At 46.1% G+C, this 23,852-nt stretch overlaps 1 protein-coding gene across 1 annotated transcript in view; it reads left to right on the top strand.

Moving 5' to 3' along the window:
* The window catches only part of LOC111933310 (uncharacterized), a 186,863-nt gene that overhangs the window by 130,495 nt on the left and 32,516 nt on the right, over positions 1–23,852 (top strand). The window contains exons 8-22 of the mRNA XM_086843258.1: positions 722–844; positions 3,288–3,410; positions 6,295–6,432; positions 8,651–8,773; positions 9,643–9,765; positions 10,680–10,832; positions 13,095–13,226; positions 15,739–15,867; positions 16,060–16,188; positions 17,317–17,451; positions 18,443–18,577; positions 19,029–19,154; positions 19,460–19,591; positions 20,421–20,549; positions 22,304–22,429. Of these exons, the coding sequence (XP_086699384.1) occupies positions 722–844; positions 3,288–3,410; positions 6,295–6,432; positions 8,651–8,773; positions 9,643–9,765; positions 10,680–10,832; positions 13,095–13,226; positions 15,739–15,867; positions 16,060–16,188; positions 17,317–17,451; positions 18,443–18,577; positions 19,029–19,154; positions 19,460–19,591; positions 20,421–20,549; positions 22,304–22,429 (1,956 nt within the window). The remainder of the gene's footprint in view (positions 1–721; positions 845–3,287; positions 3,411–6,294; positions 6,433–8,650; positions 8,774–9,642; positions 9,766–10,679; positions 10,833–13,094; positions 13,227–15,738; positions 15,868–16,059; positions 16,189–17,316; positions 17,452–18,442; positions 18,578–19,028; positions 19,155–19,459; positions 19,592–20,420; positions 20,550–22,303; positions 22,430–23,852) is intronic.

Raw genomic sequence — 23,852 nt, 5'->3', positions numbered from 1 at the left:
CAGCCCAAGTCAGACCTGTCTGAAAAGTCGTGCTGGGTCTATTTTGGGGTGTTCCAAGTCTCTATGTGGGCAGTACGCTTCCAGCAGGTACATGTTCCAGAAATAAACCCATAAAACACAGTGAAAGCTTCGAGATGGAGGCTTCTGTAGGCATTTCATGAAAGTTTTCCTAAGTACTTGCTACTTAGAGCAGCTTATCCTTGAAAAGGTATGTTATTGTTCAAGAGGGGGAAAAAAGCCTTGATGTACAACATGAATGGCATATGTTTATAGACTGAAAGATGTCTTTGGGGGTTCTTCAGTGTTTATTTCCTATCGAGCCTTTTAAATATTCATTGTTTTGTGGTGAACTCCATCATTGCGTGTGTTTATGGATTCACACATACTGGAGTGCTAATTGCTGTTGTTTAGAGAGAACTCTTGAAATCTGTTCAGGTACAGCAAAATAACAATAAAATGTACTTTTTTTTGTCCTACTTCCAATGTAATACAAGCTCAGTTTCCTGCTGTTTAAAGCCTCGTTGCTGCTCTGTGAAAAATGTTGTCCAGCAACAAAGAACATCCAGAAAACAGCAGCTGTACTCACCAGCTGCTGTCACATTTTTTTTCTCCAGTCTAATCTCTTAGAGCTACTTCGTTGTTAGTTGTAACAATGGCAGGTAAGACTATTTCCAGGCAAAAAGTGACCTTTCAGTTGACAGTGTGCTCTAATTGGTTTCAGTGATAGACCCCTGCACAAGTGGGAATGGAGGATGCTCACAAATCTGTCAGAGCGAGAGAGGAATTGCAAAATGCGGGTGTCATCCAGGGCATTCTCTTTCCGTAGACAAAAAGTCCTGTTTAGGTAAGAAACTCTGGACTCTTTATTGTGAAGAAAGTTATTCATCAGTGCTCTGGCTTACTGAGCTTAGTGAGTGGAAAGGGATATGTTATACAAATACGTGTGTGCATTTTGAAACAGCGTTTCTCTCTGTGATGTTCACATCAGCCCAGTCTTGAAGGAGTTTTTTAGTGGTGAAAATTCCTCTGTGATCTCCGAAGTCGTGCTTTCTAGCAACTGGGTTTGTGAATGCTGTAGTGTTATTCTTGCAGGGTCCCTTTAAAATAATGTCCCAGATACAGCTCCTGGAAAATTGGTTCAAGTAAAACTCTGAACCAGGTCACTGAAAACTATTTAGAATTCAAAGGGCTTTTTAGCTGAAGAACTGTTTCCATATTAATGGAGAAACTACTGTGAAGGAAGAAATCATGATGTGTAAGATTTCCAAAGAGGAGAGCTTAAAAAGTTGAATTCTAAAGTCCTGTATTTAGTCTGGGGTTGTCAAAAGGATCTGTAGTGTTTCTGACCCAAAATGTGGGGGAATTAGAGGTCAAAATACCTGCTTTTCTCTTTCAGTGAAACTCTTGGAAGATAGTTCAGTAGCTTTATGAAGTAAGAAGCATTTATGGACTTGATGGTGCACAGGTTTTGAAAAGCCAAGTCAGGATTAGGGGGTGTGTGTGTGAATATAAATATATATATATTCAGACACTAATTTTACACTCCTCTTTTGAAAACTTGGCCAAAATCTTGTTGATATTTAAATTATTGTTGCATATAAAGGGAGCTGGGTACCTTTCAAAATATTTACTTCCTACCCTGAGTATTTTACTCAGTTGCCTGTAAGCCCTTCTGTGAGTAGAATGGCAGATCTTAGTGATTCTCTCTTACTGGAATTACTCATGAGTAATTACTGAAAATCAAAACTATTTTCAAGTAATGTACTGATAATGAGTGGATGGAAACAACAGTGGGTTTAGCAGTAGGGTCAGCCTGTTATTCATTTTATCTCAGACACGCAATGACAGTTCCGTTGATTTATGGATAAACTGAATCACTGAGTTAACTTGCAGTCTTATATATTGGAACAAATTTTCTCCCCAGCCTCATGGCAACAATCTTTTGAATCATTAAGCAGCGTGTCTTACCATGGATATACAATTATTGGTTTTTGCTCCTAGAAGTTACTCAATGTCTTTTGCAAAATTCAAGCTGTTGTTCGACTCTCTGGAAACCGAGCTGGAAGGAGACAGAGGGCAGCTGAAGTGTCATACTTCAGCTATTAGCTGTAGGACAGGAAGAAACCTGTGCAGGATGGTAGCTGTGGTTCAACTTTCTATTTTTCTATTTAAAAAGAAGAAGAGAAAAGCATATTTACAGCGTTGGCCAGCACAGCGTACTCACCAACTGACAATTAAGAGAAAAAGGAGAAATAACCCATTTTATTCTAAGCAGCAGCTGCTCCCATGGCTGCTTCAGAGAAGCTGTCATTTGTCCTGAAATTTTCATGAGCCAGTGTGTGGTGTTTGCAGTGCCTGGGGCCTCTCTTTGCAAGGATCCTGATTGCATCCCTCAAGCTCCTTGTGCTCAAGTGCAGGGGCCACGAGCACAGCACTGGGCACAGCACGTGTGGAAGGACAAAACTCTTAGAAAGTGGTTTTCTGGGATAAAAAGCAAAGAGCTGCACATCACACTGCTCCCTGCCACTTTCAAGACACTGACCCGGGATCAGTGCAATAAATAATTTCTGTTTTGCCAGAAAGATGTCAGAATGGGAAGGAACAGGAGACGGATCTGGGGTTTGCCATGTGTGATCCCAGTCTTTGCACAGAGGTTCTGTGCAGCTGTATTTACTGTAAATTTTTGTGGGTTTGGGTTTTTTTTAACTAATTACTCCTTAAAAGTGCTTTCATGTTCCACTGAGATTTTAGGACAATGGACACCTTTGGAGGCATTTAACTCCAAAATACAGACCAGCAAGTGTGAAGCTGAGGAGCAGCCTGCTTGAGAGAGGGCTCGGGGAAGAGCAGCCTCCCCAGATCATTTGTCATTCAGAAAATCATCAGCTATTTCCTGATCCCCTAATTTAACTATAATGGCTTAGAGAACATGGTGATAATTTCAGAGTTTTGGAAATTTCTTCTGAGTTCTTCACACAAGGTCTTCTTTTGCCATTGCTCTTTTTACAGGAATAATAAGTAAGTTGCTTTGGCTGATACTGCAAATATAGTGTGTGATACTGTAAATGTTCACACTGAGAAGTTCAAGGTCAGTGGTGCTCAGAAAAAAAGATTGATCTGGAGAATAATGTGAGTATAATGTTCCTGGGTTCATGAGGTGCTGCCCCTTGTAGACAGACCCCAGGATAAATCCTTCAGCAGATATTTGGAGATGCAGCCACCTCCATGCAGCACAGCATTATTTTTCATTTCAATCTCCAGCTGAACGAGTTTCTCTCTGCTTGCAGATGTTGATGAGTGTGCAGAGGGCAGAGCCAGGTGTGCCCATCGCTGTGTGAACACCCCAGGCTCCTTCAGCTGTGCCTGCAGCCCCGGCTTCGAGCTGGGCGCGGACGGGCGCCAGTGCTACCGTAAGTGCCCTGCTCCCAGCCTCTCCTCTCTGCTCCCTGCCAGGCCTCTCACTCCCTGGGATTAGCATTCCCAGCAGAATGAATGTGTGCAAAAGCTCAAGCTTAATACTGTTTTCTTCCTCTGCTGCTGGGTTTGCAGGGTGACATGTTCCTAAGCCTGTGTTCACAGACCTTAATTACTGCCTTTCAAAGAGCAAATAGCCCTGTTGGTTTATCTTCTGAGTCTGGTGAATTCTGCTGCAGAGCTACCAGAATTCTGCTGTTCTGTGAAATGTATTCATTCCTGCCCTCCTCCTCCTCCTCCTCACAGCTTTCTTACAGATCTGATGCAAGAGAAAACCAAGATGTGTTCTGCTCTTGTCTTTACCTGTCTGGCTTTGCATATGTTTCTCCCAAGATTACTGACACTATTTAAGAGGGTGCCTTTTTTTTAAAAAAAAGATAGATTTGGGATGAAAAAAATAGTTGAACAGCTCAAACTTCCCAAACTAAAGTGAGCCTTGTTGTCTTTCCTCACGTGCTTACCTCTTGCCAGCGGGGTTTCTTAATCAACAGGGCTTTTCTGGAGAGGGGGACTGACTCCTGGTGCTGTTAGCTGATAGGTGATCCCTGGCCTGCCCTTGAGGGCAAATTTAGATTAATAAAGGAGGTGATGTGGAAGAGTTGGGGTTATTATGGACCTAACATAAGCTCCCTGGAATGCAGACAAAAGCATGACCTGTTTTAGCAGAGAGGTGGGCAAAGATCATTCAATCTAATAATACTGTGCAAGAGCTTTCAGCAGAGCTTCCTTAGGAAAATACGCTGCATGCCAGAGAATGAGTGCTTTATTTAAGAATGTGTGTGTAAAAAATAGTTATTAAGAATGAAATCCAGTTTCAAGGCATTAACATACATTAAAAACAAAACCCAATTATGTGAGAGGCATCCTGGAGAGTTATTTCATAGGTGTTGGGGAACCGTGAGTGGTGCAATGGCAGAGGAAATGTGATTAATATATAGATATGCAATCTTCTGTCATAGGCATAAAAAAGAGGTTTAAACCACTTAGATTTCATTGTGCTTTTCTGATAATATTTTTTTCTGGATGTTCAGCAGATCTCAGGGGATGGTGATTCTCTGTGCCTCATGTAGAATATTGCAGAGCAAACAATAAAAATAAAAACATTCTGCATATATTTATGATCAGGATTATCCCAGTGTTTGAGCAATTTACAATCTTTGTTTATTCTTTCATTTCCCCAGTGGCTGGGGAAGAGCTGGTATTTCAGCTTTACTGATGAAGAACTGAGACAAAGTAAATGATGAAGATAGTGTATAAAGTCAGATTCTGCATTTAATCGCTAGGTTTAGTAAATCCAAGCTTAACACACTGGACAGGAGACACGATTTCTTCTCCCTGGTGCAAATAATCACACTGTGCATGAGATGTGGATATATTTATTCTCTTAATTTATACCCTCTTCCAGCTGGAATTATATTTCTTGTTGGCAAGCAGGTTGCTCCCTGGGAGCACAAGGAGGGGTAGGACCAGAGCCCAGCAGCACAGATGTGTCTGGGGAAATTCTGTGCCAGATCTGATGGCCACCACTCTGAGCTGGGGTGTTTCTGGAAGGACAAGTGGCTCCTTTATCAAGAGTGTTTCTCCCTGTGTAGTAGGAGAAATTATTTCCTCTCTAAACAGCTTTGTAACAAGAGCTGGATAATCCTTCATGAAAAAAATATTTATAACTGACCTTATGGTTTCTTTTCATCCTGGAGAAATCATCTGATGAAGTAGCTGGGTGGGAATGAGGTGTCCAGGTGTTCCCTTTTTGATGTGAAGGCTCCCACTGGATGTTCTGAGCACTGTCCAGTGCAGCCACATGAGGAGGGCAGGGACGTCTGTCAGGGCAAAGGGGGCTGGCAGTGGCACTGTACCACCCTCAGCCATAGGGGACAGTCTCAGCAGAGCTGCTGTGTCCCCCTGGAAGAGACAGCCAAGAACCAGAACCTGGAGATAGTTTTCATTGTGGTTGGGTGTCCATTTCACCAGAAAGGCTCTGCTGAGGAACTTTCAATGCCTTTGTGTTTGGGGGATGTTTCAGAGTCCAACTCTTTGCCATTCCCATGGAAAACTCAAAGCTGCTCTTTGGGAGGTGTGTCAGGCTGGGTGGAGAAGGCTGACCTAGAACAGAGGCTAGACAGAGTTAATAAAGTTGGTATTTATTGAAAGGCCTTAAAGGACACACCTTGGGCAGTACAAGAGCCTGGTCACAAAATGAATGACTGGTCATGAGGTCCCACATTTTTATAAGTTTTGTCCATCTGCATATCAGGGTTAATTGTCCAGTCACTGCTTCAGCTTATGAAGTCCCATCCTTCTTGCTTTCTCTCTTCAGCCCACTGTTGTTTCTGCTTTTGGACCTGAAAGTTGTAACAATTGTCCTTGGTGTCGAGCTAGAAAAGAGAGCTCACTGACACTTAATATGAGGCTTAAAACTACACACCTAGGCACCACAGAATATGAGAAATATAAAATCAAAAACTTAAGGCATTATGAGGGGCACCACCTGGGCTCCTCAGGTGGTTCTGTTCCTCCTTTGGGGCAAGAACTGTGTCCAGACAAAGCATAAACCTGAGGAAACCTGGGAAGACTCCCGTAGCAGATGGCTGCTGGAACACTGGAGCAGCTTCACTTGGCTGAATTTGAGAGCCTCCACCGTTCTGACACAAACACCTGGAGCTCAGTGACTCCAAAGCCTGTTCTTCTGGGGAGGGCGTGTGAGCTGATTATACTCACTCATGGCTACTGCACTCATGGCTGCTGTTTTACAGCATGATCCCCCAGTGCCTCCCCCCTGGGCTTGCTTTTTAACATCCTTTTGATTTATTTCTCTGCAAGGCATCGAGATGGAAATTGTGGACAGCTGCCAGGACGGGAACGGCGGCTGCTCCCACCAGTGCGAGCACACGGCAGCGGGACCGCGCTGCTCCTGCCACCGCGGCCACCGCCTGGGCACGGACGGCAAAACCTGCACAGGTAACCCGTGCTGGGAGCAGGGAGCAGGTGTGGAGGAGCCCTGGGAGCCTGCAGGAGAGCTGTCGCTCAGGGAAAGGCTCCCAGTGCCTTCCCTCCTTCTGCAGGTGTTAATTAACGCCATCCTCCGGCGCTGCTCCGGCTTGCCTGGCTCTGGGAGCTCGCTGGGATGGGGCACCAGGGGAGGGAGTGGAAGTGACACTGGTGCATCACCCCCGTGTCTCACCATGGGCAGCCCGAGCATCACAGCCCTGACTTGGTTTCCCTTCCCAGCTGGTGGCTGGAGCAGTGGCACGAGCACAAATTGCGCTCGGTGCTGCAGCCTCTGCCGTGTTCCCATCACGTTGGCTCAGGGCTGAGGTGACACCTCTGCCTGGGAGAAGTCTCACTTGGGAGGTGAAAGCAACAGAGTTAGATTTGGGTTTATTTTGAGACAAGAGCTTAAAAACTCATTCATGTTTTGAGCAATTCCACGATGAGATTCTTTTTGTGTGCGTTTGTTTCATGTTTTTGTTTTGTTTATGGCTTTTGCCATGCAAAGTGTGTCTCGTTCTGCTTTGGGCTCGCTGTCGCTATGCCATTGCAATTTTCAAGAATAGCCAGGAAGAGAGGGGGGATGGAAAAAGGAGCAGGCACCACACAGCAGTGTAGTGAGATATGAGATGATGAGAAGAGGTAGAGAGTGGGAGCACTGATGAGTGTGAGAGGCATTACAGACAAAAGGAGTCTTGCAAGGAAAAAAAGCCAAGTGCAGGAGAGAGGAGGAGCAGGGGAGGAGGGAAGCACTGAGGGCTGCAAGGGCGGGTGATGATGGAGCTTAAAAAGCAAAACAGAAGAAGTTTGGGAGGCAGATTTGGAGCCAGAGCCTCACAGGGGTGGGTGGGTTACACAGTCTTGTCTGTACAGCTGACAGGAGGCAAAGCAGCCTCCTGCCCACATCCCAGCTCAGTGACCTGCTGCTGGGGATTTCAGAAGGAAGCAGATACTCCAGACACAGCAAGGGAAGGGGGAGAACACAGAGGAAGGCTGAGGACATGAAAAGTGGCTCTTAACAGCAAAAATCTCCTTTTTGTTGGATGCAGATTTTGCATTCCTACACAAAGGGGCTGCTGCTGGAGCCCAGAGCGAGGCGTCACCTGATGTACTGCAGAGGAGCTCAGCTCGTGACATCTCTGGAAAACACTGCCTTCAAATAACCTGCATTAATCATTTTCACACTGACCTCCTCACCTCCATTGATTAATTACATTTTCTTTCTCCTGTCCCCATTTCCTCATAAAGTTGGTGCTCCTTCCAAGGTTAATTGAGACACTGACCTTTCCCACCTGCAGCTGCTCAGCCAGGCCCTGTTCAGAAGCATTCTGCAGACTCAGCACTGACAAGGTGGCCCTTGGATGGCCACTGACCTGCTCAGCAGCCTGACAGCAGCCAGGAGCCTGCAGTGCACAGATAACAGCTCAGCTCTCCTATCTAATCACCACAACAGTGGTGTCAATGATACCAATTTCTGAGCGAGCACAGAGCAGGAGGAGGCAACAGGAAATCAGTTATCAAAAACTACAATTGATCCTTCCAGGCTGCTGCTGTCCAGCAAGTGCCTGGTTGGATCAGAGCATTGCTAGTTTGCACTGAATAAGGTTGAATGTAAAGAAGTCTGAATGGTCAAATGTAGGTTACTGTTAAACAGAACACTTTTGAGGGCTGGTGGGTCCTTGCTGTTGTCTCTTTACATAGAACCACAGAATATTCTGAGTAGGAAGGGACACACAAGGATCATTGAGTCCCATTCTTGCACACGCCAACAACCCCACCCTGTGCAGACAGGAGCGGTGTCCAAACCCTCCTGGAGCTCTGGCAGCCTCAGGGCTGCCTGGGGAGCCTGGGCAGTGCCAGAACCTTTCTTGATATCCAACCTAAAACTCCCTGGCACAGCTCCAGCCCTTCCCTCAGGTCCTGTGCTTGGTCAGCAGCAAGACCAGCTGGTGTTCTCTAAATCCTCTCATGGCAGCTCAGACTTGTAGAGGAGAGGCCTCTCCTGGGACATGGAGGCTCCTGGCTGCTGTGGGAGAAGGTGGAAGGCAGGTGCTGCCAGGATTCGGGGTTCAGAGGTGTTTGTGTGGTTGAAGGGAGGTGTAAAGCGGTGAGTGCTGCAGCACAATAGCTCTGAGCACAGCTGTGGCAGCAGCTCAGGGTGTCTCCATGTGCTGCCCTTTCCTTGCAGAGGTGGATGAGTGTGAGACTGGAGAGTCCTGCTGCTCCCAGTTCTGCATCAACTACGCGGGGGGCTACGAGTGCGCCTGCCAGGCGGGGTTCCAGCTCAGCACCGACGGCTGCTCCTGCGACGGTGAGCGCCGACTCAGGGGCTGGGCTGGGCTGCAGGGGACCTTAAAGCACATCTCATTCCACCCCTGCCATGGCAGGGACACCTTCCACTGTCCCAGGCTGCTCCCAGCCCTGTCCAACCTGTTCTGGAACACATCCCGGGATCCAGGGGCAGCCACGGCTTCTCCGGGCAACCGGGGCCTCACCATCCTCATGGGGAAGAATTCTCTCTTAATATCCAATCTAAACCTTCCCTCTGTTAGCCTAAAGCCATTCCCACTTGTCCTGCATCATTTCATGCCCTTGTCAAAAGTCTTTTAGTACCAGTGGCTCGGTCTAACTAATCACAGCCCAGGGTAGAAGAAATGCTGTCAAAGCCCTTTGCAGGGATTTGTGGGCACTGCCCTAATGAGAGTCACTGACCCCGTGCCAGCTTTGCTGATAAGGTTTTACAAACGTGTAATTTCCACTCTGTGAGGCTGGAATACAGGAATAGCCCAGAATCCAACATGGGGAAGTGGGGATTTGGGAGATGTGCCAGCAGAGAGAAACTTTCCTTCCCCTCTCTATGGACACTGTATATTGATGTGTGTTAAACACTCCTTCCACAAAAGAAGAGCCCTCAAAATAACTGAAGGATCAACTGAGCTTAACAGCTTCAAGCATCTGTTTTCACTCGGGACAAAAACATCAGTGAAATAATCTGCTCCCTGTTGCCCTGAAATGTTTTCATACCTCCAATACCAGAGAGAAACGGAGAGCCCCAAAACACATAAGAAAAATTGTGTTTTCTTATGTATAGAATAATTTGTCAGACGCAGCTGGGCACAGCATGGGCTCTCCAAGCAGAAGTACTTGCTCCTAATCACCATTTATGTCTGGATTTTCTAGATGTGGATGAATGTGGTCTGGATAACGGCAACTGTGACCATTTCTGTGTGAACTCCCTGGGGTCCTACGAGTGTGCCTGCAAGGAGGGTTACAGGCTCGGGGACAGCAGATGGGCCTGCGTGGGTGAGTTCTCCTCAAAACTTGAGGGCCATTAAGCACTTCCCACTGATTTAAAATGTGGTTTTGGAAGGGGGATTTTCACAGATCCTGGGATTTTGGGAGCCCAGCCTGAGCCATCTCTGAACGTGGCCAGGGTAGGGCTACGTGCAGTGCGTGGATCCAGGTTCATCCTCCAGTAATGGGTTTTGCCAAAGATTAATGGCAGATGAACACTTAAATCCCCTGGACATGTTTGAAAACCTAAAGCTCCTGGTTTAGAAATAAATACTGTTTTGACACTTTTCTTGCACTATTTGATGAAGTTTAACATCCTGTGGAAAAAAAAGAAGGTAGCCAGATTCTTCTTTGAACAACCATGGCAAGTTTTCCATTAGTCAGTGACGTTATTCTGGATTTCTGCCAGTGTAACCAGTCCAGAGTTTAGCAGAGCAACTCAATTTTATAACCAAGTTTAGCAACTGCTAAACCTTAAGCCAGAGCTTGATATTCTGACCAACACCAAAAAGAAAGCCAGCTGATTTCCCGTCATTTTAAGGCTCAAATTTTAATGTTTCTGAAAATAAATTGCACAGCCGGCCTCACTTTCTATTTGTCATCTCCAAAACGGGCGAGAGTAATGACCTTCATTAACTAAAAATAATCTCAGACTTCAAGTGAGGAAAATGAATCTCCTCATTTCAGTTTGATTCTCCAGGAGCAGAGTTTTTTTCCAGAAGGAAGAAAAGGGAAAGATGGGGCGGGGAGGGCGTCTCTCCTTTTCTCTCTGTTTTGTATTGGACAGCAGAAACTCTGTAAGAACAGATGAGAAAATGCCTGGGCTGGAACATGTCATGGCATCATAAGAGTGAGGAACAGATGTAAGTGCGAGGCTGTGGAGGCAGGCTGGGGTGCTGATGGCTGTGTTTGTCCTGCTCTAGGTGTGGAGGAGGTGGATGCAGAGGAGGCAGCGGGGCTGGCCGGTGCCCCGGGGCTGCAGCTCCCAGGGCCCCCCCAGCTGCTCCACTACGCACTGGGACCCCTGGCTGAGGATGGAGACCCCCGAGGGGAGCTCACCCTGGTGCACAGGGTCGGTGAGTCACCAGCAGTGCCCTGAGGCCGCACAGCAAACTGCGGGGATGGTCTCAGGGAGAGGATTTGGGGCTCAGCATCAGGAGGAGGGATGAGCGCTCATCCTGCATCCTGCCCGTCTCCATGCCGGTATAAGGGATAAGGCATTGCCACGTGTTCCATCCCAAATGGGACGTGTCTGAGGAGCCAGGAGGATGCCTGGATGCTTTGGGAGGGAGGCAGGGGAACAGTGAGCAGCACAACAAGCAGTGGCTGGGAGCTGCTTGGAAAACAGGCTGTCCCAGGGGCAGCAGCCAGAGGGAACTCATCGTGCCGGGGTGAGGATGGCGTGGATTACTGCAGTGCCCTAAATCCTTGAGGAAACACTCCCTTTCTCCTACAGCTGGGAGCATGGCTCCCTGTTTACAAACCCTTTTATAACAACTGGAGGCTTTTTGTTTAAGATATTTGTGTTTTTTCTGTGTTAAAAAGGATCCTCTGAAGATTGAGGTTTCCCCTGACTCTCTGGGAAAAGCACCAGCCCATCCACGTATTGCTCAGCTCATGGTGGCAAACAGCACAGGAGCACCCACTGTCACAGGAGTGGGTGCAGAGCAGCTTTGCACCCACCTGGGCTGTGCATGACTCAGTCTTTCCATCCAAAACTTCACCATTTTAAGAGTAATATGAGGTGAAACCCAGTGTGTGCTGAGTGCTGGTGGATCACCAGGGCGGATTTCTTGGTTTTTTTCCTGTGTGTGTGTCCTGTGATTTTTATATAAACTCTATAATTACCCATCTGAGGACTGTGCCCTACAGGCAGGAATCAGGAGCTGGTCTTGACTTTAATAAAAAATTAACTTATCTTTATGAACAAAACTGTTGAGACCCTCCCAAATCACACAGCATCCAGCCGGACTCAGCGACACCGATAACCAACTGAGAAACTGATAAATGAGATAACCACAGGCAAAATTATCAGGCTTAGAAACCACAATCAAATATTTATTGACCACTTTTTGCATGTTTTATTTATATTTAGCCACAGAAATTTGGGTGTTATCAGTCACAGCTGAGCAGCTGCAAATTTTCTAAGGCTCAGGCTTTGCAGCATGCAGCGGTTTGTATGAAAAGGGGATGGAGAAAAGGAACTTTAAATGGTTTAGTAAGTTCTTTTACCTCCCAAATAGCAGTCTATTCCTTGTATTTTCAGGCATGGTTTTGTGCTGCTATCTATATTATAAAAAAGCCTGCTTTAGCAGTAAGCTGGTGCAAGTAATTAAATATTTTCTCTAACTGGAATGACTTTTTAAGGTGGAAGCATGATGTTTTTAATGGTAGTCTGTATTCTCCTGAAGTATGAATTTGTACCCTGTTCCAAGTGGGAGCACTGGGATTCTGAATGTCCCTGAAAGCTTGGGCATTTGTTCAGCTACAGAAAAGGGAACAGTTGGGTGCTCAGACCTAGAGGAAATCTGGCCTCACACAGAAAACTGTTGGTGAAATGCAACCAGCCTGTGACTTACTGTGGGCTGAAACAAGCTGCCAGCTCACTTTCAGGTGCTGTTAAAAATCCCCTTCCAAAAAGCCTCCAGCCACAGCCATAAAGCCTTGAAGGCTGTGTGGATGGGATTCTCAATGCCACTGAAGTATTTTATCAGACAGTCACTTTATTTTGTCTCAACAGACCCCACAAAGAGAACATGTGGGTGCAAGGGATAAAAGGAGGGTGGGAAAGGAGAGGAAAAAAATGCACTTTCGTATCAGGTTTCCTATATAAAACTCTTCATATCCATGAAGAGAAGAGACATGATAAATGTGTATTTTGCTTTGTTTTCCTAGAACACTCAAACTATGTGGTTGAAAATATCCCTGAACTATCTTTAAGTAGCACTACATCCACTTACTGCAATAAAACAACAGGGATAGCCTAGCAAGGAGAAGGAAAATCTCAATAAATTCTTCAAGGTATATACAATGTTATCAAGGTGCATTAAGGTGTCATCATCAGGTGCAAATTCACTTTTTCTCAAGGCAAAACTCTTGCTTTTAAAAAGTAGCTTGAAGTGCTCTTTGCTGGAGAACTACAGAATCCAGGGGAGTAAATTCCAGCTGCACTCCCAGCTTTCCTTTTACTCAGAGTCAAAAATGTGAAGAGGGAAATTGAGGAGTGCCCATTTTTCTGTGCCGAACCGGCGGTGTTTGTAACGCAGCGATAGGTAAGAGCTCGTGGCAGTGTTTTTGTCTGGCTGCTCACCCAGCCCTGTGTGTTTTTTTGCTGTCAGTGTGCCTGGGTGACACGTTTGGCCAGGACTGCAGCCTGAGGTGTGAGGATTGTCTGCACGGGGGCCGCTGCAACAGCGAGCGCAGCGGCTGCGTCTGCCCACCCGGCTGGGCTGGTGTCATCTGCAATGAGAGTGAGTACAGGGGCTTGCAGGGGGAATGATCCTCCTGCAGGGACTCTGCAGGTGGGGAATGCGACCAACCCCTTGTATTTTTCATCTGTGAAGCTCCTGAAAGAGCACAGCTGTCTCATAATCAGATTTATTGTGCTGGGGCACACGAAATAGGAACTGCAGGTGATGCTGCAGTACACGGAGGTGCCTGCGCTCCAGTGAAGGTCAGGACAGAATCATTCCCATCCTAAATATTTGGCTGCTGTTCATTCCTCTTTGCTCTGCTGCTAAAAGCCAAAGTTTGCTGGCCATGCTTCATTCCACAACCTACCTTGGTGACTTCCAGAAGTCTGTCTCAGCAGTTGGGTGGACATGTGTGTTCAACTTGAGTTTTTCCATTGTAGCATACCAAGATATCGCCTTTTAAATTATTTTCTTACATTTTCTATTTCTTTTTTCCTTATCATTCTTTTTATTATTAGCATCACTTTCTTGGAACAGTTAATTTTTCATGTTGGAAATGGTATTTTTTTCAGAATTCTGTTGCCAAGTCAGTGCCCTTTATAATAGCTTTTCACTCTCCTTGCTCCTGTTTCCTGGCAGAAGATCTTTCTGATTCAGAAGTATGTGTCAAAACCCATTGGAAAGAGAGTGGTGATTTCTTGATATGCTGTTCTTCATCTGCAGTTTGGCAAAACTTGTCTGCTGCTTGTCTGAGACATCATACAGCAGATTTCCTGTTAGAGATGGGTCCCTCCATTTCATGGTGTGTGACATGATGGCCCATCATTCTCAGAAAGTCTTTGCTGTCACTGGTGAGACAAAAAAATCGATGAAAATTTATTACTTGACATCAGTAGACAGCACTCTTCAGGTTAATTGCCATCAAGATTGTTTAGGAGACGTCATCAGATGGACAGAAATGTAGAAAAATCAAGCAAGTGATTGAAACCAGCAGTCTGCCCATGGCTATTTTGGGAGACTGATGGCAGGTTTGGTTTGTAAACACTGGGGGGCAGCTAAGAGAATAGAAATGGGGAGGATTAAAATGATAATTTCTAGTCTGTCTAAGACAGTTCAAGCTATCAAGTGAGGATATTCTGACTTCTGTACCTGGTGTGCTGGTAGTTCAGGATAGATTGTGAAAGTTTCAAATCAGTATCCAAATTTTTTAGTTCATTTAATAAATAACAACATTTCTGATGTATATTTGCACTAGATATCCATGCACATAGTTTAATGGGATTCACCTCTGGAATTTAAAGAAATTTAAAGGACTGTGTTATTGAGCTAAACCTGCTGTCTGATGAAGTCAGTAGGAACAGTGATAAATACAATATCTAATCTGTGTGAATTAGTCACATGGGATTGCTTTCACTCTTTTCTCTTGCATTTTTTAATATACAGCACAATTCATGGGTTTAGGGTAAGCAGGTTTAGGGTAAGATAAAACAGTGGAGAAAACTGGTACTAAATTTCTCTAATAATGCACCAAAGAAGCTGAATGGAAATTGATGTGAAATGTCAACTTTCTTAATGTACATTGATAAAATGTCAGCGAAGTCAGATGACTCCAGCAACTGTATTCACTCAGCCAGCTCAGGCTGCAAACAGCAGAATGAGGCTGCATCTCACAGTTTGTTTTTGCTGCTGTGGATCCACTGCTGCCACGATTACCTGGGGAATTTCAGAAACTACACTTGAAAAACAAGATGTTGTTTTCATAATAGTGCTTGGGAGAGAAAAAAATAATGCTTAAAATATTCATCTCCAAGTATTCAAAGCTGTGCTGTGATGTTTAAGCTTTGGACTTGACAGGCAGTGGTTTTTGAGCCTGTGCTTCATGGGGAGGGAAGCATGTGCAGGGGAGGGGTGGATACATGACAGTACTTCCCAAAACTTGGTTAATTCAGTGTCCTTTGAGATGTCCTAGTAAATATCAGGTGGATGTGCACTGCTTTAGAGAAGAATATAACTTTGTTAGAGCCTGCTCAACTAACAGGACTCTCTCCTTGCTCAGTTTTCACAGAGTCACAGAATCAATTAGGCTGGAAAAGACCTTTGAGATCGAGTCCAACCTATGACCCAACACCACCTTCTCAACTAGACCATGGCACAGAGTGCCACATCCAGTCTTTTCTTAAACACCCCCAGGGATGGTGACTCCACCTCTCACCAGGGCAGCCCATTCGGATGCTTTCTGTGAGGAAATTCATCCTGATGTCCAACCTGAACCTCCCCTGCTGCACTTTAAGGCTGTCCCCTCTTGCCCTATTGCTGGCTGCCTTGGAGGGGAGATCAGCCTCCCCCTGGCTGCACTCTCCTCCCAGGGAGCTGCAGGGAGCAATGAGGTCTCCCACGAGTTCTCCAGGCTCAACACCCCCAGCTCCCTCAGCTGCTCCTCACAGGACTTGTGTCCCAGACCCTTCATCAGCCTTGCTGCCCTTCTCAACACCCAAAACCCTGTTGTGCTCCTTTACAGCAGCCCTTGGCAGGTTTCCTGGTGTGCTCACGCTCCCTGCTCTCTCCACAGCCTGTCCCCCCGGCTCGTTTGGCAGAGGATGTGCCGGTGTCTGCAAGTGCCAGAACGGCGGCTGGTGTGACCCTGGCACGGGGCAGTGCCGCTGCCCGCCCGGCGTGCTGGGCCGGCTCTGCGAGGACGGTACGGCTCCAGCTCTGCCTCAGCCTCCCCTCTTCTCCCCCCTTGTTCCTTTATTTTAAGCAATGAGCATGACAGGGGGTGAGAAAACCCAGTGGCCATCGAGGCAGAGCCCCAGCTCGGCCACAAACCACTCTGGCGTTGGGGCTTTGACCCTCGGCTGCTGATGCCTTCCTGTGTTTGTGCACTCCAAAGGTTGCCCAAAAGGTTTCTTTGGGAAGAACTGTAACAAACCGTGCAACTGTGCCAACAAGGGCCACTGCCACAGACTGTACGGAGCCTGCCTGTGCGACCCCGGGCGCTACGGCCGCTTCTGCCACCTCAGTAAGTCCCCGGCGCTCTTCGGATCCATTTCACGTGTGCACAGCGGAACAGTCTGCAAAAGATCCCACATCACATAAAGGGGGCTGGCAGAAGGAAGGAGAGTGACTACCTGCACAGTCAGCACTAGGACAAGGAGGAATGGATTTACTAAAACAGCAGAGATTTGGGTTAGATGGTAGAAGAATGTTCTTTGCTGGCAGGGTGGGCAGGCCCTGGCACAGGTGCCCAGAGAAGCTGTGGCTGCTCTGGATCCCTGGAGGTGTCCAAGGCCAGGCTGGACAGGGCTGGGAGCAACTTGGGGTAGTGGAAGGTGTCCCTGCCCATGGCAGGGGGGTGGAATGAGATGGTCCTTACGGAACCTTCCAACCCAAACCATTTTATGATAAAATGAGCAAGATTTTGGGTTCTGCAATGGGCTGGGAGTAACAGGAGGGCTGGACTTCTGAGACGTGCCAGGAAGCCCCAGGAACTTGATGAATGTTTTCCTCTAGTGAATAATCTTTGCCATAAGGACTGAGATTTACTGATGCTCGAAGGTTAGAATTATAGGTGGGCTGGAGAGGTTAACATTAGGGACATTGCTGAGGTTGGAATCTGGTTGGAGCTGGTTACTGGCTGCTGATGAGTTGCAGTGGGAGATGGGGAGCAGGGCTGGCTGGGACAGGATGAGGATCAGACATTAGATGGAATAAAAAGAATTAAAACAAAAACTTGGCAAAATAGATGGTCGAGTTTCTTTGTACTTACAGGTTTTGTTTGCAAAATCTGTACAAGACCAAAAATCTTTTGTATTTTGTTTTGCATTTTATTATGAAAGCTTTTGTCTTGGATTACACCCAAGTTTTTTTTCATTCAGAAAATCAGCTGAGTTTGCTTTGAAATGTTTCTGGTTCTTGCATTCACCATGGATTGCTTGACATGAAATGAATGACCTAACACAGGAATCATGTAAACTCTTCTTTTACCCACCCACACGTGAACTGGTGCTGCTGTAGGAACAGGGATGTACCTGCTGAAAACAGAACAGAGGTTTTGCTTTTTTCAGCAGTTGCATTCTGCAGCAGCAGGCAGTTTCAGCCAGCTCCTGCATAATGCCAGAGCTGATGCTTCCTTTTCTTCTGTCTGCAGCCTGTCCCAGGTGGGCCTTCGGCGCGGGCTGCTCGGAGGAGTGTCAGTGTGTGAAGGAGCACACGCTGGAGTGCAGCCCCAGGAACGGCTCCTGCACCTGCCAGCCCGGATACCACGGCAAAAAGTGTCAGAAAGGTACCACACTCAGCCAGGTCCCCCACATCTGCTTCCTCCTTTGTCCCAGAAACTTCTCCTTCCTCCACCTGCCCGCTTTGTTTGGCTGCTGCTACTCATGTATTCATATCCTGCTAATGATTTTGTGGGGTTTTAACCCTGCTAGGCTTGCAGGGACATCGAGGAGAATAGAGATTAAGAATTGGAAGAGTTTTAGCCTGGTCAGATGACAACAGAAATCCAGAACCCAAATCCTAATACAATATTAAATAATGAAGATGATGTGAGTTTTTATCTCTGTGCTTTTTTAACACAGTCAGTAAATAAGTGGTGAAATCTGTGTTTTATGGCAGTGAGGTGATTTGTAAACAGGTTCAGTAATTCTGCTTTTCCTTCAGATTTGCAGCTCTTTGAATTCAACTTGCTCTTTGTAGTTTTTGGGGGTAGTTCAAAGAGAATTGTATCCCACATTCATGTTTGCATGTCTCAGTAGCCCTTTCCAGACAGCAGTGGAGTAATACAATAAAGATTCTCCCTTCAGATTTTTCTCTGGCCAGGCAGGACTGTGTTGGATTTATGGCAGTAGTTCTGGTGGGTTTGATGGAGAATAATAATGAAAATATTTAATATTTTTATCATTCTTGGTGATGGGCTCAGTTCTGACAGGGAGCATGCCTTGCCCAGCACTGGCTGTGCACCAAGGCAGAGAGCAGCAGAACTTAGATGTATAAGAAGAGAATTCTATAATGTATTTAATTGAATACATCCTCAAGTATTCTAATTGAATAAATCTTTAAGCACTCTACCACTCTGTTTCTGGGTTATATTTAAGCAGTAACCTTGTTGAAACGTAAGCATTTATTAAGTATTTACACTTGGTTAACAACACCTCTAAAATGTACACTATAATAAATTCTCTGCAAGTTTCTGCCCAATTATTTTCTGATTTTTGTTCACTTCTCTTAATTTTTCCTCTTTCTTATACATGTTCTATGTCTGCTTCTATCTCCAGAGTGCACCCCGGGGTTTTATGGGGCTGGTTGCAAACTGAGGTGCAGCTGTCCTCCTGATGTCCTGTGTGATCCTGAGACAGGAGCCTGCAAACATCCGTGTCCAGCTGGCTTTCATGGAGAAAAATGCCATTTGTGTAGGTACTCACTGCGTGTTTCCCTGGGAGATACACTAGGGAGGGGAAAGCTTATTCAGGAAGCTTAGGTTCAGATATAGAAGTTGCAGATAAATGGGTACATTTGTTGTTGATATGAGTTGGCAGTTCCCCACTGAAACCAGACTGATATTTGGAGCCTGGCAAATGTTGTCTTTCTCTCTCTTCATCTCCCCCTGCAAAGGTCAAGGCACAAAGCTGAGGCCAGTTACCCAAACTAACATTTGTCCAGGTAACAACAGTTGCTTTTAAAGCTTCAGGCACAAATTTTGCAGGGCTCTGCTGCAGTTATTTTCAAACCACCAGTTGCTCAGACACTAATGCTAACATGGATCACTTCTACCAGCACAGCTCAGGTTCAAATTGGTGGTCGTGGTGCCTCCTGATGCCTTCAAAATGCTTCTAACCATGACTTTGGGGCTTTTTTGTCCAGCTTGTCAGCCTGGAAGCTTTGGAATGGGCTGCAGGCAGAGGTGCAGCTGTGGAGGAGCCCCCTGTGATCCGAAGACAGGGCAGTGTGTTTGCCCAGCTGGGAAGACTGGTGCTACGTGTGAGCAAGGTGTGTGAGGTGCTGGACCAAGGTAGGGAGTGCCTGGCTTTGGGAGACCCGACAAGAAGTTAAATTTTGCTGTTTCCCAAACCAGTAAACAGACAAACTGTGATGGAAACTGGGAGAGAGCCTCTCTTTAGCTGTGTTCTTGTGTGCTGCAGTTTAATGGCAGGGCTGGTAGGTCTGTAGATATAATATCACAATCCAGCTCAGTTTTGCTATTATTTTTAAATTCTTCAGGGTGACAGCAGAAATCTGTAGCTGTCCTGAAACAGAAAATGGCACTGATTACACCTCATGTGCTTTTTCTCCAGATTGCCCAGATGGCCAGTGGGGACCAGACTGCCAGAACTCCTGCGAGCCCTGCGCCAACGGGGGCCAGTGCAACAGGGAAACCGGAGCCTGTGACTGTCCCCCTGGCTACACTGGGCCATCCTGCTCTGCCAGTGAGTCCTTGCCTCAGCCTTCCCCATGAAAAGAAAGTCAGATTGAAAATTCAGGTTATGCTTTGATTTCTGCCTTATTATTCTTTTGTGAGATAAAGCACGCTGATCTGAGATTAAGTGCCCTTCATCTCCAGGAATTCCCCAGGTTGGATTTGACATTATTTGTGGGAGGGAGATTGCAGATAAATGCACGTGATCAACTAAGCTGCATCCCAAATGGATGTTATCATTAGACATAATTTATGGCAAGCTGTACTTGGAAATAGAGTGTTTAACAGCCACAACACTGGGGCTGTAATCCTGGCTGTTTGGCAAGAGGTGTGAGCTGGCCCACATGGCATCGTTCTCGAGTTATGTTTGCAGCAGCACTCCTTGGTGTAGATAATGCAGGATAAAATAATACTGAAGATGAGGGAGCAGTATCAGTGCTATCCCTGCAGCCAGGGACCGTGGGAATGCCTTCAAGGAACTGTCCTGTGCTGCCCCTGGGTGTTAGAAGGCTGCTTGAGTGTGCCTGTTGAGCTCTGCTTTGTTCAAGACCTTGGTGGTGGCACGTTTTTAATTCTTACTAGCCACAAAATGGCTTCTGGGGAAGGTTTTCCTCCTCTGGGGAAACAGCCTGATGCACAGGAGTACCCAAAAGCGTCTCAGGCTATTCCCACATTCCAGGACTCAGCCCCAGACACCCGGGATGCAGATCCCAGATATTTCTGTGCTGCCATCTGCATCCCTGGATTCAGCTAAACCTGTTTTAGGGGGCGAGCTGTCGCTGTCAGTTTGGGAAGATGAGTCTGAGGCAGGTGAAGTCACAGCCTGTCTGTGTTTGCAGCCTGCCCTGATGGGCACTATGGCCCGAGCTGTGTGTCGCTGTGCAGCTGTGGCAGCAGTGCCCAGTGTCACCCTGTCACCGGAGAGTGCTCCTGTCCCCCGGGCTGGACCGGCCACGACTGCAAACACCGTAAGTCAGGGCACACGGGATCTCCCGGGGACTGCACGTGGAGGAACCAGCTCTGTTTGCTCTTAGCTTATTACAGTTTTTTAATATCGTTTTGCTAATCTTACTGCTTCTGAAATGGTGTTTTTGTGGGTTTGTACAGCCTGGGTGGTTATAATCCTTAATTATCCAGGTTCAAAGCATTGAAATAGATGGCTGATGAAGTGCAAAGTATTGATATAAGCTCTTATTTCAACACTATGGATCCCTTTGCCCAATACCATCTGTCCCGTCAGCATTTTGACTGACAGACAGTTTTGTTTTTCATTTTCAGTGCAGATTAGTTTTGAGATTAATTCTCCATTTCTCATTTTGTTAGGGGGAGATTTATTCAACAAGTGAGTGGCATGTAGAGTCGTGTGTCTAAAGGTCACTTTTTAACTTGGGAATATAAATGCTGTAAAAAATTCTGTTCTCTGGAAGAGCAGAGCATCCTTCTGTTGACTTTAGCATCGCTCTCCATATTGGTGGCTGTGTGAGAGAGTAGATTTGCCCTTTTTGGATGGCACCATACAAATGTGAAACCATCCTGCTTGATTCCTCCCTTTTCCTGTGACACATCTCTTCTGTTTGATTCATTGTGATGCCTCTTGCAAAAAGCCAACAGAAACAAACCTCCTTCTAAACTTGGTCTCAAACACATAAAATCATTTAATTGGCAGTGTTGACAGCAGCAAGTTTTGCACCTGACTTCTCAGGCTCTGCACTGAAGAAAATGCTGGGAAAATCTGAAGTTTCCACCCATATGAATATTTTAAAAATCAAACCAGTTGGTAGTGTGTAGAGCCACAGAGATGGCTTTTCACGACTCCCTGGGCCGTCTAGAGAATTGAGAGACCATGACAAAGGAAAGCTTTTATTTCTATTCAGTGTAAGATCTGAGAAAAATTGTTTTGCAGTGATATCTCGGTAAGGCAGCTCTGCCAGCTATTGCAGACCAGGCATTAAACAGATTCCCAGCTCCAAAACCAGGTTTCTGTTGCCCTAATTGGCACTTTCATCTTCTTCCTTACTCAAAAGAAAGGAGATGTTGTGGTACATTGTTGTAATTGTGTCAGTGCTGTGTGATTTTAGGATGAAAGCAGTAAGTTGCTTTAACAAACATTGTGAGATTCCTTTGTGTCCATGCTGCATTTCCCGGTATTCTGAGGAAAACATGGAAGGTGCTCCCAAATCTGTCTGGTTAAACCCATTAACTATTCTGGCTATGCAGTTTTTTGTTTAGGGAGTCAACAGCTGATATTTTATTTCCATTAAATTACAGATTTGTGATTGATGGGTGTGGATTCACAGAATCAGGGGGTTGGAAGAGACCTTTAAGATCGAGTCCAACCCATGTCCTAACACCTCAACTAAACCATGGCACCGAGTGCCACATCCAGTCTTTCTTTAAACACATCCAGGGATGGTGACCCCACCACCTCCCCAGGCAGTTGATCCAATAAAACACTTTTTCCTAGCATCTAAATTTCCCCTGGCCCAGCTTATAAATGATTAGTTTTATGACTATGATTGATTAGTTTTATGCGGATGGGATAATATCTGCCTGCGTCCGGCTGAATCAGACCAGCAAAAAACTCTCTTTATTTCCACAACCTGCACCTGTGCTGCAGCTGGGAGTTCAGTCCCAAGGCATTTTGTGCATTCTGCATTCTCTCACGCAGCAGTGCAGCAGGGTTTGGGGGTGGTGCTGGATGTGACCCCATTTCCCTTGGCAGCCTGCAGCAGCGGCCACTGGGGCCAGGGCTGCGCCAACTCCTGCGCCTGCGACGGCGGCGACTGCGACCCTGCCACGGGCACCTGCTCCTGCCAGCCGGGATTCACCGGGCAGCACTGCCAGCTCAGTAAGTGCCAGCCTCCCCAGCACGTGCAACTTCCCAAACCCCAGCTCTGGAAGTTGTGTTTTCCTGGTCATTCCCCGCAGGAACGCTCCCAGGCTGTTCCGCCCCCGCTCTGCCCGGCGCTGCGCTCTCGCGTTTCACCAGGGTTAGATGCTTTCCCTAATTTGATTTCCAGAAAAGGTATTTTCAGCCTTGTTTTGGACCCAGCAGCTATTTTTAATGTTAGGATCTCGTGAGAGGGATAGGATTGATGTATTTTTGGGTTGTGGCATAAGAGTTTCTGTACTGGTTTTATTTATTTGGTTTTAGGGCAGCACTTACCCTTCTTAAATCTCTATTTCAGGTCAGACATATAGAAATACTTCAGATGTACATAACAGAAGAAAAAACAGGAAGTTTTGGAGTCCTGTATTTATTAACAACAAAAATGTGTAATGGTCTTATCAGAGGCCCACAACCCTCACCTTAACATTCACCTCCTGATGTCAATAGTAGATGCTTCAAGCATATGAAAACAGGCTCATAGTCAATTCCTCATATGTCTCCCTAGGTGTCATCAATTTCTCATCCAGGAGCTTCTTGAGACAGAAGCAATATCTCTATATTTAATGCAACTTGATTTTTTATTTTTTTTTCCAATTAACGTGCCTATTTTCTTTTTCATTTCATGCAAGCATTTGGAACCCACTTCATCTTGTGGCAGTAAGTTGCATAGTTAAGCTGCTATTACTATTATTATTGATTATATTGATGTTGTTAAATAAAATAAACATTTTATCAACTAGTTTAACAATCTTACAGTAGCACAGATGTAGCTACCACAGTCTCAGTAGCGTGGGCAGGATTAACTGCTGGTGTCACACAGAAATGTCAAAACAATTAATCTGGAACCATGACCTAAGACAAGAAAGCCTGGAAAGTTGATCTTGCAGCCCTTGTTGCTGTTGGCACAGAGGGAATGGAAGGACGGTGTGTGGGGAGGACCAGCTCCCAGAGAAGGAGCTGCCAGCTCTGCTGCTCTTTCGCTCTTGATCTCTCCCAAAATAGCATCTTTGCAGAGAGAGAGAGTGGCCACATAGCCGCTTGTAATCCTCGCTGGGAAGGGAATCAGTGAAGCCCTCACCATTGACAAAACATCTGGCAGTTCCTAAAGTTCTTTCTGTGAGCTTTCTCTTCTATTTAGTCTGCTTTTTACCTTCTTTTGTGTGTGTATGTGTATATATATGTTTAAAATTGCACATATATGTGTGTGTGTGTGTGTGTGTGTGTGTGTGTACACGCAAGATTATGAAAATCATAGTTCTTCCCATGATTTTATGCTGCCTTGGAGGTGACTTCTGGATATCTTGAAATATCTTGAAATATCCTTTGATATTTCCTCTGCTCCCCATGCATCCCTACCCTCTCCCTGCAGGTTGGGCTCCTT

The sequence above is a fragment of the Cyanistes caeruleus genome, chromosome 10 (assembly GCF_971803275.1).
Source record: "Cyanistes caeruleus chromosome 10, bCyaCae1.hap1.1, whole genome shotgun sequence".
NCBI lineage: Eukaryota > Metazoa > Chordata > Aves > Passeriformes > Paridae > Cyanistes > Cyanistes caeruleus.
This window is presented reverse-complemented; position numbering and strand designations above follow the sequence as displayed.